The following is a 16,249-nucleotide window of genomic DNA, read 5'->3' on the forward strand; positions in this document are numbered from 1 at the left end:
TTTTATATACAGTGGTACCTCTACTTACGAATGACTCTACTTAGGAATGTTTCTACTTACGAACGGAGCTCCGTCCGCCATCTTGGATGAGGCTTAGATAGGATTTTTTCGTCTTACGAATTTTTAGATAGGGTTGCTTTGACTTACGAATTTTTTCTCCCAATGCATTCCTATGGGATTCAACTTACAATTGTTTTTGACTTACGAATGTGCGTTCGGAACGCATTAAATTCGTAAGTAGAGGTACCACTGTAGATAAGAAATGTAGAAGGCCCATGTTTGTTAAAGTCCACTTTTCTCCAAAACCACTTGACCGATTGCATTCAGAGATTGCGTTTCTGAGATTGCAAGATTGCATGCCATTGCAGCACTGTGGGAGAAGAAGTATGGTCTTTGGTTTATTAAATGGACAGAATTACAAGCCTGGAAGATGAAGGGAATGGTGTGGATATAGCCTATCTTCATTTCAGCAAGGCCTTTGCCAAGGTGCCCCATGATATTCTTGTAAAGAAGCTGGTAAAATGTGGGCTAGACAATGCTACCAATCAGTGGATGTGTAACTGGCTGGCTGACCGAACCCAAAGGGTGCTCATCAATGGCTCCTCCTCATCCTGGAGAGAAGTGACTAGTGGGGTGCCACAGGGTTCTGTCTTGGGCCCAGTCTTATTCAACATCTTTATCAATGACTTGGATGATGAGCTTGAGGGCATCCTGAGCAAGTTTGCTGATGACACCAAATTGAGAGGGGTGGCTAATACCCCAGAGGACAGGATCACACTTCCAAATGACCTTCACAGATTAGACAACTGGGTCAAAGCAAACAAGGGAGAAATGTAAAGTACTACACTTGGGCAAAAATATATATGAAAGGATGGGGGGACACCTGGCTTGAGAGCAGTGCATGTGAAAAGGATCTAGGAGTCTTGGTAGACCACCAACTTGACATGAGTCAACAGTGTGATGCAGCAGCTAAAAAAGCCAATGCAATTCTGGGCTGCATCAATAGGAGAATAGCATCTAGATCAAGGGAAGTAATAGTACCACTGTATTCTGCTCTGGTCAGACCTCACCTGGAGTACTGTGTCCAGTTCTGGGCACCACAGTTCAACAAGGATACTGACAAGCTGGAACGTGTCCAGAAGAGGGCAACCAAAATGGTCACAGGAAACGATGCCTTATGAGGAACGGCTTAGGGAGCTGGGTATGTTTAGCCTGGAGAAAAGAAGGTTAAGGGGTGATATGATAGCCATGTTCAAAGGGTGTCATATAGAAGAGGGTGAAAGGTTGTTTTCTGCTGCTCTAGAGAATCGGACACGGAGCAATGTATTCAAACTACAAGAAAGAAGATTCCACCTCAACATTAGGAAGAACTTCCTGACAGTAAGAGCTGTTCGGCAGTGGAATTAGCTACCAAGGAGTGTGGTGGAGTCTCCTTCTTTGGAGGTCTTTAAGGAGAGGTTTGACAGGCATATGTCAAGAATGCTTTGATGGTGTTTCCTGCTTGGCAGGGGGTTGGACTGGGTGGCCCTTGTGGTCTCTTCCAACTCTATGATTCTATGATTCTATTTTTATTTGCTCCACAGTGGCACAACCTTGGGTTTCGTTTAATCTGGAAATCTGCATTTTGATAGACATTAGGAAATGCATATGCGCAGCGACTCTGCTTGCGATACTGGAATCCCCCCCCCCTATTTCCGTGTTGCCCTGGCAACCGTCCTAAACTCTAATATCTAAGGCTGCTGACCCATGAATTGAGTGCAAGGCTTATGCAAATAGATTCACCTATTTTTCCCTCCCTTTGCATTTGCTAACATCACACTGGCATAAAAGGGCATTAGGCAGCAGTGCAACTTGTCTGACAGGTGTAGTCCTAGCTCTGGCAGCACAAGACGCCTCCATGTCAGAAACGGAAGCCATAATTAGAGCGAGGAACAGAATGAACGTCAAGCGAATTACCCAGAAGCAGATCATATTTGTCAAGAAGGATTGCATACATAAAAATTAAGTGACAGTACATGCCGGGGTAATGAAAGAAAAATGAAAGATTTGCCCATACGCTCCTCGCCAGATACAAGCGAACGTCTCGTCTCTCTCCGACAAATTACATGGCTGGATTTCGAGGCTCCCGATTTCTTCACCGCAAGTCTGCATTCATAAAGCAAGATGGGACGAGGCCCACTTAAATAAATACCTGACAGCAGGCTGGCAGAATAAACTGAGGTGCACATCATTCCACATGTCGCGTCCTTAATGCTTGTAAACCCCAAACCTTACTCAAACACTAGCTGGCCCTGCCACGCGTTGCTGTGTCTCAGTCTGTTAAATGGAGACTCAAGATTCCCCTCACCTTCAGAGACCCCCTGATTTACGCATGTTCTGTTTACACAGGCACATCCCTGTAACTCCTCCCACCCTGTTAGAGTCATAGAATCATAGAGTTGGAAGAGACCACAGGGGCTATCCAGTCCAACCCCCTGCCAAGCAGGAAACACCATCAAAGCATTCCTGACATATGACTAACAGCAACGCGTGGCCGGGTCAGGTAGTAGAATCACAGAATCATAGAGTTGGAAGAGACCACAAGGATCATCCAGTCCAACCCCCTGCCAAGCAGGAAACACCATCAAAGAATTCCTGACATATGGCTGTCAAGCCTCTTGCTTACCACACTCTTGCCACCACACTCCTTGGCCATTCAGGGCTTTCAAGGTCAGCACCAACACTTTGAATTGTGCTCGGAAACGTACCGGGAGCCAATGTCGGTCTTTCAAGACCGATGTTATGTGGTCTCGGCGGCCGCTCCCAGTCACCAGTCTAGCTGCCGCATTCTGGATTAGTTGCAGTTTCCGGGTCACCTTCAAAGGTAGCCCCATCTCCAAGCGGGAGATAACCAGAGCATGCACCACTCTGGCAAGACAGTCTGCGGGCAGGTAGTGTCTCAGCCTGCGTACCAGATGGAGCTGGTAGACAGCTGCCCTGGATACAGAAAGTGGTGGTGAGGGATAAGTGTTCGGACCCCTAGGCTCTCACTTGTGGGGTGCCTCAGGCTTCTGTCCTCTCCCCCATGCTTTTGAACATCTACATACGACCGCTGGGAGAGATCATCAGGGGGTTTGGGCTGGGTGTTAATCAGTATGCGGATGATACCCAGCTCTACCTCTCTTTCAAATCAGAACCAGTGAAGACGGTGAAGGTCCTGTGTGAGTGCCTGGAGGCGGTTGGAGGATGGATGGCGGCTAACAGATTGAGGTTGAATCCTGACAAGACAGAAGTACTGTTTGTGGGGGACAGGAGGCGGGCAGGTGTGGAGGACTCCCTGGTCCTGAATGGGGTAACTGTGCCCCTGAAGGACCAGGTGCGCAGCCTGGGAGTCATTTTGGACTCACAGCTGTCCATGGAGGCGCAGGTCCATTCTGTGTCCAGGGCAGCTCCATCTGGGACGCAGGATGAGACCCTACCTGCCCGCAGTCTATCTCACCAGATGGACTACTGCAATGTGCTCTACATTGGCTCCCAGTACGTTTCTGAGCACAATTCAAAGTGTTGGTGCTGACCTTGAAAGCCCTAAACGGCCTCGGTCCAGTATACCTGAAGGGGTGTCTCCACCCCCATCATTCAGCCCGGACACTGAGATCCAGCGCCGAGGGCCTTCTGGCGGCTACCTCACTGAGAGAAGCAAAGCTACAGGGAACCAGGCAGAGGGCCTTCTCGGTAGTGGCGCCCACCCTGTGGAACGCCCTCCCATTAAATGGCCTTGGTCCAGTATACCTGAAGGAGCGTCTTCACCCCCATTGTTCAGTCCAGACACTGAGATCCAGCGCCGAGGGGCTTCTGGCGGTTCCCTCACTGCGAGAAGCCAAGTTACAGGGAACCAGGCAGAGGGCCTTCTCAGTGGTGGTTCCCACCCTGTGGAATGCCCTCCCATAAAATGGCCTCGGTCCAGTATACCTGTAGGAGCGTAGCAAAGCTACAGGGAACTAGGCAGAGGGCCTTTTCGGTGGTGGCACCCGCCCTGTGGAACCCCCTCCTATTGGAGGTCAAGGAGATAAACAACTCCGTGACATTTAGAAAACATCTCAAGGCAGCCCTGTTTAGGGAAGTTTTTAATCTGTGATATTTTAATGTATTTTGGTATTTGTTGGAAGCCGCCCAGAGTGGCGGGGGAAACCCAGCCAGTTGGGTGGGATATAAATAAATAAATAAATAATAATAATAATAATAATTACGTAACCCATAAAAAGCGCTTTCTGCAGCTCAGCACAGAGTAGCCACCTGCCCCTCAAAAGAATCCATACATTAAATCTGACAATTCTGGCTGCCAGGTCTTCATCCCAAGCGTTCTTGTTCCATATAGGCTGTTCTTCCACCCCCAGGATTCTTGCCTTCTCTGCCATGGAAAGTTCCTGGCTAATAGCCTCTGATTAGCCTCTTCTTGTCAAATTGGCTGATGTGATGCGTTGCCGAGTCCCAGCTGATTAAATCGGAAGTATTGTGCACTTTCCTGGAAGACGCTCATTACAAGAGCTCCCCCGTTTAATGCCGGCCAGGCCAGGAAGACAATTGGGCTTGTCAGTCTTTGATCCTGGCATTTATTTTAAAAAAATCATACATTTTCCCCTTCTCCTCTTGAAGCTCAGAGATCTGCCTGTTCGTTTATTTGCTGACAGCACCACCAGAGCGATAGGCAAATGCCCAGGGTAGCCATTGCAGGCCAGGGTGACAAACAGTAATAGTACACTTTAATGTGCAGACATCAAATTAGGAATATGGCGCACTCGCCTGTAACATAAACACTGTTGTTCTGCTTTGATTAAATGTTTTTTTCGGGCATTATTTGGAATGAAAATTTTATGTTGAACTAGGTGGCCTGGCCACGCGTTGCTGTGCCTCATCCCTGTGATTCCTCCCACCCTGTCCTGATCCATGACGTATCCCGGATCATCCCTGTGATTGGCCGCACTGTGTCCCAATCCATGCCATATCCAGTCCCCTCCTCCCCCCACCCTGGGTCATCCCTGTGAGTGGCCCCACCGTGTCCTGACCCATCAACTATCCTGCCCCCTCCTCCCCATCCCTGGCTCATCCCTGTAATTTGCCCCACCGTGTCCTGACCCATGAACTATCCCTCCCCCTCCTCCCACCCCCGGCTCAGCCCTGTGGGTGGCCCCACCGTGTCCCGACCCATGAACTATCCCACCCCCTCCTCCCCCGGCTCATCCCTGTGATTGGCCCCACACTGTCCCAACCCATGACCTTTCACCATTGAAAGTAATGGAAAGTGGATTAATCCGTTCCAGACGCGTCTGCGGAGTACAGTCATACCTTGGTTTAAGTACGCTTTGGTTTGGGTACTTTCAGTTTAAGTACTCCACAGACCCGTCTGGAACGGATTAATCCACTTTCCATTACTTTCAATGGGAAAGTTTGCTTCAGGTTAAGTACGCTTCAGGTTAAGTACTCCGCGGACCATCTAGAACGGATTTATCCACTTTCCATTACTTCCAGTTGGGAAGTTCGCTTCAGGTTAAGTACGCTTCAGGTTAAGTACAGACTTCCGGAACCATTTGTGTACTTAAACCGAGGTACCACTGTACTCAACTTGAAACATTCTTAACACGAAGTATGAGTGTAATTGGTTCTGAAAGTCTGTACTTAACCAGAAGCGTACGTAACCTGAAGCAAATTTTCCCATTGAAAGTAATGGAAAGTGGATTAATCCGTTCTAGATGGGTCCGCAGAGTACAGTACTTAAACTGAAGCGTACTTAACCCGAAGTATGAGTGTAATTGGTTCTAGAAGTCCGTACTTAACCTGAAGCAAACTTTCCCATAGAAATTAATGGAAAGTGGATCAATCCGTTCCAGATGGGTCCATGGAGTACTCAACCTGAAGCGTACTTAACCCGAAGTATGAGTGTAATTGGTTCCGGAAGTCCGTACTTAACCTGAAGCGTACTTAACCTGAAGCGAACTTTCCCATTGAAAGTAATGGAAAGTGGATTAATCCGTTCCAGATGGGTCCGCGAAGTACTCAACCTGAAGTGTATTTAACCCGAAGTATAACTGGCGCTGGTGGCACTGTGGGTTAAACAACTGAGCCTCGGGCTTGCTGATCAGAAGGTCAGCGGTTCGAATCCCTGCGACGGGGTGAGCTCCCCTTGCTCGGTCCCAGCTCCTGCCAACCTAGCAGTTCGAAAGCACGTCAAAGTGCAAGTAGATAAATAGGAACCGCTACAGCGGGAAGTTAAACGGCGTTTCTGTGTGCTGCTCTGGTTCGCCAGAAGCGGCTTTGTCATGCTGGCCACATGACCAGGAAGCTATATGCCGGCTTCCTCGGCCAATAATGCGAGATGAGCGCTGCGATGAAAATCCTCTCACTTTCAGTCTTATAACTCTGACCTCTCAATTATTAAAAGCACTAACAGGGATTTCTGAGGTAAATCAAACCTCCCACTTATCCCTCTAGCCTTTCTTTAAACCCTCTAGCACTTGTGGGTTTTCAAAAATAAAAGAGAGTCCTCTTCCAGCCTAAACGTGACCAGGTACCTATATAGACTTGGAGCTATAAGTAAGACTGTTCCTATGTGTACTCAGATAAGGGTTTTCACTTCACTAGAAACTCCCTCACTGTAAAGCTAGCCTCCTTCCTGAGGTAACTTTATTATCATTCAGAATCTGTCTCCCCCTTTAACCCCCCTCCTTTTCTTGGTGCACTCTCAGCCACAACTAACCTTCCTCCTCTAAAAGGCAGTTTTGACAGTTTAAAAGAGTTCCCCACCAACTGGGTTCCTGGATACCTTAGCTGGAAAATGAAATAGACGATTTACTGGTATGACACTTTAAAGATGGATATTTATTGGCTTGAATCTTAATGGTTGCTTTCTGGTAACATTGGTACAAACTTAATTTCACAGGTAACGTTTCTTAGTAATCAAATAACAGAATACCTATCAACTACCTATCAACTAAACTATTATTATTATTACTTCATCTACTCCAAGTCTACCTTCTCCAAAACCACCCAAGCTCCCACACAGAAAACCCTCAACCGCCAACTGACATAACAGTTCCCCATTCCATTTAAACCCCATGCAGGCCACGCCTCCCATGGAATGTTGCTGCCAGTTAACCAGGAGTCTGGGTTAACCCTTCGATAGGTCGGTTGCGAAACAAAAACACAACATAACAGTTTAAAATTCGCCACAAGCGCGCAACCCCAGAGTCGGTCACGACTGGACCTAATGGTCAGGGGTCCCTTTACCTTTTTATGAGTGTGATTGGTTCTGGAAGTCCGTACTTAACCTGAAGCAAACTTTCCCATTGAAAGTAATGGAAAGTGGATTAATCCGTTCCAGATGGGTCCGAGGAGTACTTAACCTGAAGCGTATTTAACCCGAAGTATGAGTGTAATTGGTTCTGGAAGTCCGTACTTAACCTGAAGCAAACTTCCCCATTGAAAGTAATGGAAAGTGGATCAATCCGTTGCAGATGGGTCCGCGGAGTACTTCAACTGAAAGTACTCAAACTAAAGCATACCTGAACCGAGGTATGACTGTATCCTGTTACTCCCACAGCCTCCTGTCTTTTAGTTTCCTTACAGATCATGGCACAAATGGGGCGCTTGCTTCAGAGAGTGACCCCTCTTTCTGGGCTTGTGTCTTGCAGTGGGAACACCTTACTATATGTCCCCAGAGAGGATACATGAGAACGGCTATAATTTCAAATCGGACATCTGGTCTTTGGGCTGCTTATTGTACGAGGTAAGTTTCCCTTTCATGTTTATGCACAGTGTGGGGAATTCGAAATCAGCGGCAAATGAATTGTGCAGAGAATCAAACTTGCCTTCCATTCTGAATATTATGAGTTAGACCAGACACCCCCAAACTTCGGCCCTCCAGATGTTTTGGACTACAATTCCCATCTTCCCCGACCACTGGTCCTGTTAGCTAGGGATCATGGGAGTTGCAGGCCAAAACATCTGGAGGGCGGCAGTTTGGGGATGCCTGGGACACGGGTGAAGAAGGGACACGGGTGGCGCCGTGGGTTAAACCACAGAGCCTATGGCTTGCTGATCAGAAGGTCGGCGGTTCGAATCCCCGTGATGGACTGAGCTCCCATTGTTCTGTCCCAGCTCCTGCCAACCTAGCAGTTCGAAAGCACGTCAAAGTGCAGTAGATCAATAGGGAAGGTAAACGGCGTTTCTGTGTGCTGCTCTGGTTCGCCAGAAGCGGCTTAGTCTACGTAGTCGAAACAAATATGCTTAGTTGGTCTCTATGGTTCTGTCTTGGGCCCAGTCTTATTCAACATCTTTATAAACGACTTGGATGATGGGCTTGAGGGCACCCTGAGCAAGTTTGCAGATGACACCAAATTGGGAGGGGTGGCTAATACCCCAGAGGACAGGATCACACTTCCAAATGACCTTAGCAGTGTTCAGAACGGCATCTTTCCCTGCTCCCTTTCTCTGCCCTTCCTTCATCTGAAAAGAACTGCACTAGAGAGAGTGGATATAGCCTATCTTGATTTAAGCAAGGCCTTTTACAAGGTGCCCCATGATATTCTTGTAAAGAAGCTGGTAAAATGCGTGCTAGACAATGCTACCATTCAGTGGATTTGTGACTGGCTGGCTGACCGAATCCCAAGGGTGCTCATCTATGGCTCCTCTTCATCCTGGAGAGAAGTGACTAGTGGGGTGCCACAGGGTTCTGTCTTGGGCCCAGTCTTCTTCAACATCTTTATCAATGACTTGGGTGATGGGCTTGAGGGCATCCTGAGCAAGTTTGCAGATGACACCTAATTGGGAGGGGTGGTTAATACCCCAGAGGACAGGATCACACTTAAAAATGACCTGAACAGATTAGACAACTGGGCCAAAGCAAACAAAATGAATTTTAACAAGGAGAAATGAAAGGATAGGTGAGACCTTGCTTGAGAGCAGTACATGTGGAAAGGATCTAGGAGTCTTGGTAGACCACAAACTTGACATGAGTCAACAGCGTGATGCAGCAGCTCCAAAAGCCAATGCAATTCTGGGCTGCATCAATAGGAGTATAGCATCCAGATCAAGGGAAGTACAGTGGTACCTCTACGTATGAATGACCCTACTTACGAAATATTCTACTTACGAGTAAAAAAAATTGGGGCCCACTTATGAATTCCTTCGACATCCGAAGGGCCCTTGCTTTCTGGGATTCAGGCTGCCGCCGCGCTCAACCAACTTCCGCCGGATCTGGCCCTTGCAGCCACTAGTGCTCCCACCACCCCTGCTGAGCCGAATCGGGCCCTCGTCACTGCTGTGCTTAGCCGGCTCCCGCCAGCTCTGACCCTTGCAGCCGCCAGTGCTCCTGCCACCCCTGCTGAGCCGAATCGCACCTTGCCGCCCCTGCGCACAGCCAGCTCCCTTGCTGCTGCCAGAGCTCCTGTCATCCCTGCTGAGCCGAATCGGGCCTCGCCGCCGCCATGCTCAGCCAGCTCCCGCCAGATCCGACCCTTGCTGCCCCCAGCACTCCCGCCACCCCCGCTGGGCCAAATCTCCGCCCCCGTGCTCAGCTGGATCATGACAGATCTGGCCCTTGCCGCCGCCGCCTGCACTCCCTGCACTGAAAGGTAATGTTGCTGTGCAGTTAAAGTGCAATTTAAAGTCTTTTTTCTAGGCTCCAGAATGAATTAACCGTTTCCAATGCATTCCTATGGGAAATCGTGATTTGTACGAATTTTTCTACATACGAATGTGCATTCGGAACGGATTAAATTCGTAAGTAGAGGTACCACTGTAATAGGACCACTATATTCCATTCTGGTCAGACCTCACCTGGAGTACTGTGTCCAGTTCTGGGCACCACAGTTCAAGAAGGACACTGACAAGCTGGAACGTGTCCAGAGGAGGGCAACCAAAATAGTCAAAGGCCTGGAAACGATGCCTTATGAGGAACGGCTTAGGGAGCTGGGCATGTTTAGCCTGGAGAAGAGAAGGTTAAGGGGTAATATGATAGCCATGTTCAAATATATCAAAGGATGTCATATAGAGGAGGGAATAAGGTTGTTTTCTGCTGCTCCACGGAGCAATGGATTCAAAGTACAAGAAAGAAGATTCTACCTCAACATTAGGGAGAACTTCCTGACAGTAAGAGCTGTTCGGCAGTGGAATTTGCTGCCAAGGAGTGTGGTGGAGTCTCCTTCTTTAAAATTAATTCATAATTGCCTGCTTTTCCATGACTCAGACCTGAGGCGGGTTTCAGTTCAGCGGAGATGAGCTTATCTGCAGATAATTGTTCCAAGGAAGCATCTTCACAAATGTGGCCAACCCTAAGCAGGCCCCGTCCTTCCCTGACTCAGCTTAGAGGCTGTGGAGGCCAGCGAAGAGTTCCGTGTCAATACTCTGTTCCAATCTTCACGCCTCTGCTCTTGCTTTGTTAAAAATAGGAAAAGCAGCGGTGGAAGAGGCTTTATCTGTGTTTTTCATTTTTTATGACCACATTTTTTCGCTCCATAAGATGCACATTTTTCCTCCTAAAAAGTAAGAGGAAATGTCTGTGCGTCTTGTGCAGCAAATGTGTGGTCCCTGGAGCCGAATTGCCCAGGGGCGAAAGGCAGATCGTGCATTTTTAAAATATATATATAGAAAGAGCTAAAGGCTAACGAGAGGGGAAGAGAGTGTTGAAAGGAACCTGCTCAGCAGCTGATTGCAAGAGATCAGGAGGGAGATAAGGGATCTAGCTCCCTTCTCGGCCCCTCCCTTGCCTAGGACTTTGCAGAGGGAGACATGTGACTGGATGATTAGATTATCTGCCTAGAAACTGTAGAAATGGGTTCGTTTCCTTTCCTAGAGAAGCTTTAGAACTGTGAGTTGAACCCCACAAAAACAGGATTTTTCCCCTTGCAAGGAAACTCAACAACTTGGAGCTGATCCTCAAAAACGGAGATTTCCCCCTTTGCAAAAAAATCTCCCTGAATTATTTAGGGGGGGGGGCTCTAGGAGTTGACTGCTATGCCTAGGACAATTCAAGAAAGTAAAATATTTTTTAATTGTTTTCCTCCTTTAAAAACCAGGTACAGTGGTGCCTCGCAAGACGAATTTAATTTGTTCCGCGAGTCAATTCGTTCCACGAAAAATTCGTCTTGCAAATCGCAGTTTCTCATAGGAATGCATTGAAATTTCCTTTTTTTGCCCATAGGAACGCATTAATTAAATTTCAATGCATTCCTATGGGAAACCGTGATTCAGAAGACAATTTTTTCGCAAAACAAATTGGTCTTGCGAGTCACCATCAGATCGCAAGACGCATTCGTCTTGCAAAAAAATCGTCATGCAGGGCATTCGTCTTGCGAGTTACCACTGTACGTCCTTATGGTCAGGTGTGTCCTATGGAGGGACAAACACGGTCTCTTGTGCAGATAAACTGGGGAAAATTTGTCTCCAAGTAGCCTAGAGGCACACATGCCAGTTGGAATTCAGTTTAACATTATTTGGGCTGGGGTGTGTGTGTGTGTGTGGCCGGATAATGCCACTTAAACTTGACATTTCCAACTTCACATTGATTTCTATTAAATATTATCAAAATAGTGGGACGCCTTCACCCATCTCTCGGGGATCTGTCATTACAATAACTTACGAGGGATAAAAATAAGTTCTCTCTCTCCTGTAAATAGCTGGGAGCAATGGCTTTCGCCGTTCTAACAAGATAATCAATTTAAACACAGGGAGCCATTTTTATTTTCTTAGACCAGTCGGAGATTGCATGGTGGTCAGTTTGAAGCAGGGATCGAGCCGTTCCACTATAATTGCTCTAATCCAGATGTCAAAGCATGTCCAGAATGCTTTGATGGTGTTTCCTGCTTGGCAGGGGGTTGGACTGGATAGCCCTTGTGGTCTCTTCCAACTCTATGATTCTATGATGTTGTTTCCTGCTTGGCAGGGGGTTGGACTGGATGGCCCTTGTGGTCTCTTCCAACTCTAGGATTCTATGATTCAAAACGAAACCTTCAAACGTCTCTAACCCACGTACCTCATTCAGCCACCTTGGCCATTCCAGTCTGGGGGGCGAGGGGGGCTCTTGCGCAGTGCCCTTGTCCATGTTGTTGTTGAGTCGTTTAGTCGTGTCCGACTCTTTGTGACCCTAGGAACAGAGCACACAAGGCACTCCTGTCTTCCACTGCCTCCCACAGTTTGGTCAGACTCAAGTTGGTAGATTCGAGAACACTGTCCAACCATCTCGTCCTCTGTCGTCCCCTTCTCCTTGTGCCCTCCATCTTTCACAACATCAGGGAGTCTTCTCTTCTCATGAGGGCCAAAGTCTTGCAGCATGTTAGTGGCTTCGAGAACACTGTCCAACCATCTCGTCCTCTGTCATCCCCTTCTCCTGGCTTGAGAGCAGTACATGTGAAAAGGATCTAGGAGTATTCGTAGACCACCAACTTGACATGAGTCAACAGTGTGATGTAGCCGCTAAAAAAAAGCCAATGCAATTCTGGGCTGCATCAAGAGGAGTATAGCATCTAGATCAAGGGAAGTAATAGTACCACTGTATTCTGCTCTGGTCAGACCTCACCTGGAGTACTGTGTCCAGTTCTGGGCACCACAGTTCAAGAAGGATACTGACAAACTGGAACGTGTCCAGAGGAGGACAACCAAAATGGTCAAAGGCCTGGAAATGATGCCTTATGAGGAATGGCTTAGGGAGCTGGGTATGTTTAGCCTGGAGAAGAGAAGGTTAAGGGGTGATATGATAGCCATGTTCAAATATATCAAAGGATGTCATATAGAGGAGGGAGAAAGGTTGTTTTCTGCTGCTCCAGAGAAGCGGACACAGAGCAATGGATTCAAACTACAAGAAAGAAGATTCCACCTCAACATTAGGAAGAACTTCCTGACAGTAAGAGCTGGAATTTGCTGCCAAGGAGTGTGGTGGAGTCTCCTTCTTTGGGGGTCTTTAAGCGGAGGCTTGACGGCCATATATCAGGAATGCTATTGATGCAGCCCAGAATTGTGTTGGTTTTTTGAGCTGCTGCATCACAATGTTGACTCATGTCAGGTTTGTGGTCTAACAAGACTACTAGATCCTTTTCACATGTACTGCTCTCAAGCCAGGTGTCTCCCATCCTGTATTTGTGCCTTTCATATATTTCCCCCCTGAGTGTAGTACTTTACCTTTCTCCCTGTTAAAATTCATGTTTGTTTGTCTCCACTTTTCGCCAAAACCGCCTGACCGAGTGCGTTCAAATTTGCACACAACGTCACATGCAAATAATTGAGTGATCACATACCATTTGCATAGACAGACATCACAACAGCTCCAGGTTAAACCCCCAGAACCCCGTGATCCATAACACACCACTCAGACAGACGTGCATGCTGGGAAATAGAAGCCGGAAGCTGCGCCTTCACGGGTGGGACAGAGTGCATACTAGGAAATAGAATCATAGAGTTGGAAGAGACCACAAGGGCCATCCAGTCCAACCCCCTGACAAGCAGGAAACACCATCAAAGCATTCCTGACATATGCCTGTCAAGTCTTAAAGACCTCCAAAGAAGGAGACTCCACCACACTCCTTGGCAGCAAATTCCACTGCCGAGCAGCTCTTACTGTCAGGAAGTTCTTCCTAACATTTAGGTGGAATCTTCTTTCTTGTAGTTTGAATCCTTCTTGAACTGTGGTGCCAGAAGCTGCGTCTCACAGGGTAGGGCAGAGGGTAAAATCAGCAACCATAGAATCATAGAGTTGGAAGAGACCACAAGGGCCATCCAGTCCAACCCCCTGCCAAGCAGGAAACACCATCAAAGCATTCCTGACAGATGGCTGTCAAGCCTCTGCTTAAAGACCTCCAAAGAAGGAGACTCCACCACACTCCTTGGCAGCAAATTCCACTGCCGAACAGCTCTTACTGTCAGGAAGTTCTTCCTAATGTTTAGGTGGAATTTTCTTTCTTGTAGTTTGAATCCGTTGCTCCGTGTCCGCTTCTCTGGAGCAGCAGAAAACAACCTTTCTCCCTCCTCTATATGACATCCTTTGATATATTTGAACATGGTTATCATATCACCCCTTAACCTTCTCTTCTCCAGGCTAAACATACCCAGCTCCCTAAGCCGTTCCTCATATGCTATAAGTGCCACAACGGCCATTCCTCCACAATGGGCCATGCCAGGATCCCCCTAGCCACCCACGTCCCACCGTCAACGGAGAGGCTGCGCCTTGCCAACACCGCACTGAAAACCAAGCCAGGCCATGCCGTTGCCGCCCCCTTCCCTCTCCAAAACACATTGGCTCATGTTTCCAGGGAGCAGAGGTGGGGACTCGCCTGTGTTGGGGGTGGGGGCAGGACGGGGTCGGGATGGGTCATGGGTCGGGGCAGGCTGGGAGGAATCACACGGATGAGCCACAGCAATGTGTGGCAGGGCCAGCTAGTTGTTTATAAAACTATAAAATGGGGGAGAAGTGCCTTGGAGTAACTTCTCCCTCCTCCTCCTCCTCCTCCTCCTCCTCCTCCTCCTCCTCCTCACTGCATTATAAACAACAACAACAAAAACAACTTGGCAGGGGGTTGGACTGGATGGCCCTTGTGGTCTCTTCCAACTCTATGATGGTGTTTACTGCTTGGCAAGGGGTTGGACTGGATGGCCCTTGTGGTCTCTTCCAACTCTAGGATTCCTATGATTCCACTAGCTGACCCGGCCACGCGTTGCTGTCAGCCATATGTCAGGAATGGTTTGGTGGTGTTTCCTGCTTGGCAGGGGGTTGGACTGGATGGCCCTTGTGGTCTCTTCCAACTCTAGGATTCTAACAACAACCACCACCTTTGCTGGGAGATTGCCGATTGCCCGCCAAGAGGCAGATTTCTTTAGCTCGCTTTCCCGTGCATGATAATGAGCAAAAGGCTTAACACTTTTGAAACCGACCCTCCCTCTTAAAACAGTGGCTCCAAGCCAAGGGCTCCACAAGCCCAAATAAAACGACGCAGCGCCTCTGCCGATCGGCCGCAGCTTGCGGCAAAACGGTGTTGTAAAAGATCTTCTAACCTGAGTAGATAATACCTGCAATTATCCAATCGCGCTTCATTAAGAAGGAGGGTTATTTCATTGTGGCGGGGCGGCTTGTGACAGCCAGAGTGACAGCAAGCCCTCGGAATTGCATTATGGATTAACAAGCAGCTGCGGCTCCATGGGGGCCGCATGCTGAGGGGACGCCGCTCTCGCTTGCCGGGCCTCTGTACCACTCGCTCGCGGCGCTTGCTTTGAAGACCAACCTTATTAGAGCCGATGTAAATGGAGAGTGGGGTGTGTATGTCTTTAGCTTTTCCTGGAGGTGGAAGTGACGGGGGGGGCTGAAGCTATGCTGCTGCTGGGGGGGGGCTACAGGAAGGAAAAAAGGGACATTCAATCACTGTATATTGGCAGGGACCGGGTGGAGAGGGTGGCTGTATTTAAGTTTTTGGGTGTTACCATCGAGCACGGTATGACCGGGAGCGCGAATACCACTACTCTGGTGATGCAGCTCAAAAAGCCAATGCAATTCTGGGCTGCGTCAAATTGGGAGGGGTGGCTAATACCCCAGAGGACAGGATCACACTTCCATTGAAAGTAATGGAAAGTGAATTAATCCGTTCCAGATGGGTCCGCGGCGTTCGTAAACCGAAAATTCGTAAACCGAGGTGTTCGTAAACTGAGGTTCCACTGTACTCCGCTTGGGCCAAAAAAATGAAAGGCACGAATACAGGATGGGAGACACCTGGCTTGAGAGCAGTACATGTGAAAAGGATCTAGAAATTGGAATCAAGGGTATATGGGGAAGTGGAGCAGAAACAGGTGAAACTCGGAAAATTTGAATATCATCGAGAAGTCCATTTATTTCCGTAACACAACTTAAAAGGTGAAACCAATAGTACTTGTTACAGGTACACCTGTACTACACTTGGGCCAAAAAAAATGAAAGGATGGGTGACACCTGGCTTGAGAGCAGTACATGTGAAAAAGATCTAGGAGTCTTGGTAGACCACACACTTGACATGAGTCAACAGTGTGATGCAGCAGCTCAAAAAGCCAATGCAATTATGGGCTGCATCAATAGGAGTATAGCATCTAGATCAAGGGAAGTAATAGTACCACTGTATTCGGCTCTGGTCAGACCTCACCTGGAGTACTGTGTCCAGTTCTGGGCACCACAGTTCAAGAAGCAAACTGACGAGCTGGAACGTGTCCAGAAGAGGGCAACCAAAATGGTCAAAGGCCTGGAAACGATGCCTTATGAGGAACAGCT

At 48.1% G+C, this 16,249-nt stretch overlaps 1 protein-coding gene across 3 annotated transcripts in view; it reads left to right on the plus strand.

The window, feature by feature from the left end:
* The window catches only part of NEK6 (NIMA related kinase 6), an 88,338-nt gene that overhangs the window by 65,011 nt on the left and 7,078 nt on the right, over positions 1–16,249 (plus strand). For all 3 annotated transcript variants that reach the window (XM_035112725.2, XM_035112724.2, XM_060270303.1), the window contains exon 8: positions 7,665–7,759. In XM_035112725.2, coding sequence (XP_034968616.1) covers positions 7,665–7,759 — 95 coding nt within the window. The remainder of the gene's footprint in view (positions 1–7,664; positions 7,760–16,249) is intronic.

Source organism: Zootoca vivipara, chromosome Z (genome assembly GCF_963506605.1).
Source record: "Zootoca vivipara chromosome Z, rZooViv1.1, whole genome shotgun sequence".
Taxonomy (NCBI): Eukaryota; Metazoa; Chordata; class Lepidosauria; order Squamata; family Lacertidae; genus Zootoca; species Zootoca vivipara.